Source organism: Poecilia formosa, unplaced genomic scaffold, assembly GCF_000485575.1.
Source record: "Poecilia formosa unplaced genomic scaffold, Poecilia_formosa-5.1.2 Scaffold505, whole genome shotgun sequence".
Lineage (NCBI taxonomy): Eukaryota > Metazoa > Chordata > Actinopteri > Cyprinodontiformes > Poeciliidae > Poecilia > Poecilia formosa.
The window spans coordinates 186,658-188,351 of NW_006800444.1; the positions used below are offsets into that span (position 1 = coordinate 186,658).

The following is a 1,694-nucleotide window of genomic DNA, read 5'->3' on the forward strand; positions in this document are numbered from 1 at the left end:
GGATGAAAATGAATCAGAGAGAAAAAAAGATCAACTTCCCAGTTGAATCCAGTTCAGATCAAAACTCCATGAAGCCTCTAAATGGAGCCCAGTTTGAATCGGAAAATCTTGAAGGTCAGAGGTCATCATGATGATCCAGTCAGAGTCTCTTTAGACTCAAACTGCTGCAGCTTCAACCTCTGAGGATCAGCAGGACACAGAGACCGTTCTCTACTTTACAGAGATCAGATCCTGCAGAGAGAAGAAGGAAGGAGAAATCAGATCAGTGAGTGTTTCCAGCCTCTCCAGCAGCAGTCAGTGACGCAGCACATCCAGTAGATGGTTTCCAGGCTGCAGTCAGACACACGCCAAATAATAAAAAACACAGAAATTATGTGAATATCCTCCTTTGGCCTGTGACCTACCAGCTTAGTTTTACATTTTACATCTGGAAGAAATTACAGTACAGACCAAAAGTTTGGACACACCTTTTCATTCACACTGAAGGTATCAAAACTATGAATTAACACATGTGGAATTATATACTTAACAAAAATGTAGATATGGGATATATATATATATTGGAGATACATTTGGCACTTCAACAAATGACAAAAAAAATCTTTTCATTTCTTAAAAAGTTTCTTAGGTAGTCTATTGAAAAGGCATTAAACTTTTAAAAAATCTGTAATTGCCAAACATTGGCGACATATTTTATAATTTTTTCTCAGAAAAAACGTATGTTTTGCGGTATGTTATGTCAGCTCTGTTATGGACAATATAGACAGTACAAACAATACATTCTAGCAGTCTAAAATATTTTTATTCCATTACATCAAGTGTCCTACTACCCCAATACTTTAAATTGAGATGTTTTACTTAAAAATACATTTTAAAAAATCAAAAGATACTCACCTTTTCGCATAGGGTCAAACGTTTTTCATTAAAACTCATTGAAAGCCATCATTCTTTTAGAAATAAAATTGGTCAGTAATACTAAATCACAGCAGAAGTCAACCAACAATGTATATGGTGCTCTAGACAACAGTTTTCCTTTTTTTTGTGAAAGTATGTCATAAACATGTCAACTCTGTTAGCTAAGAGAGTTGGTGTTAGTAACAGAATTGACAGGACCATAATAATTTAGAACTGAAAACTCTGTTACTGTCAACTCTGTTACCCTATTTGGTAACAGAGTTGATGGTAACAGAGTTGATGGTAACATAATTGACAATTTCAAACATTTTTATTAAAAACTCCACTTGTGAGTAGAAATTCTGAAAAAACATGACACCACTGAGATAATGGTTTAAAAACCATTAAATAAACTTGTCTCTGATCAAAAATCTGTGGTATTTTTCTCATGATACTTTGGTAACAAGATTGACGTTGAAAACAATAACCCCTGGTGATTGTGATTTTTAAACTAAAATATTTCCCAGAGAATGGCACATAGACCTCTGTGTGTTTGAGGTCTTATCAGTAAAAGTAAGTGACCGAATTTTATGCAGTTTATATAGCCGTAGAAGGCAATTTCACAGATTTACAGGGACAAAACCATATGGTAACAGAGTTGACAAAAAATTCTCTGACACATATTTTTTCGAAAATAAGGGTATTTTAAGTTAATTTAATGTGATGTTGTTATTAAATTGACCTTTTAGGCAGTTTAAAAAAAGACAGAAAAAACAAATTCACCAAAGAAAAATAATAAA

At 33.5% G+C, this 1,694-nt stretch overlaps 1 protein-coding gene across 1 annotated transcript in view; it reads right to left on the reverse strand.

Annotated features, from left to right (window-relative positions):
• The window catches only part of LOC103156864 (ribonuclease inhibitor-like), a 59,646-nt gene extending 58,742 nt beyond the window's left edge, over positions 1–904 (reverse strand). Inside the window, exons 1-2 of the mRNA XM_007579059.2 lie at positions 895–904; positions 178–231 (exon numbers count right to left, since the gene is read on the reverse strand). Of these exons, the coding sequence (XP_007579121.2) occupies positions 178–231; positions 895–904 (64 nt within the window). The remainder of the gene's footprint in view (positions 1–177; positions 232–894) is intronic.
• Positions 905–1,694: the final 790 nt, after the last annotated feature.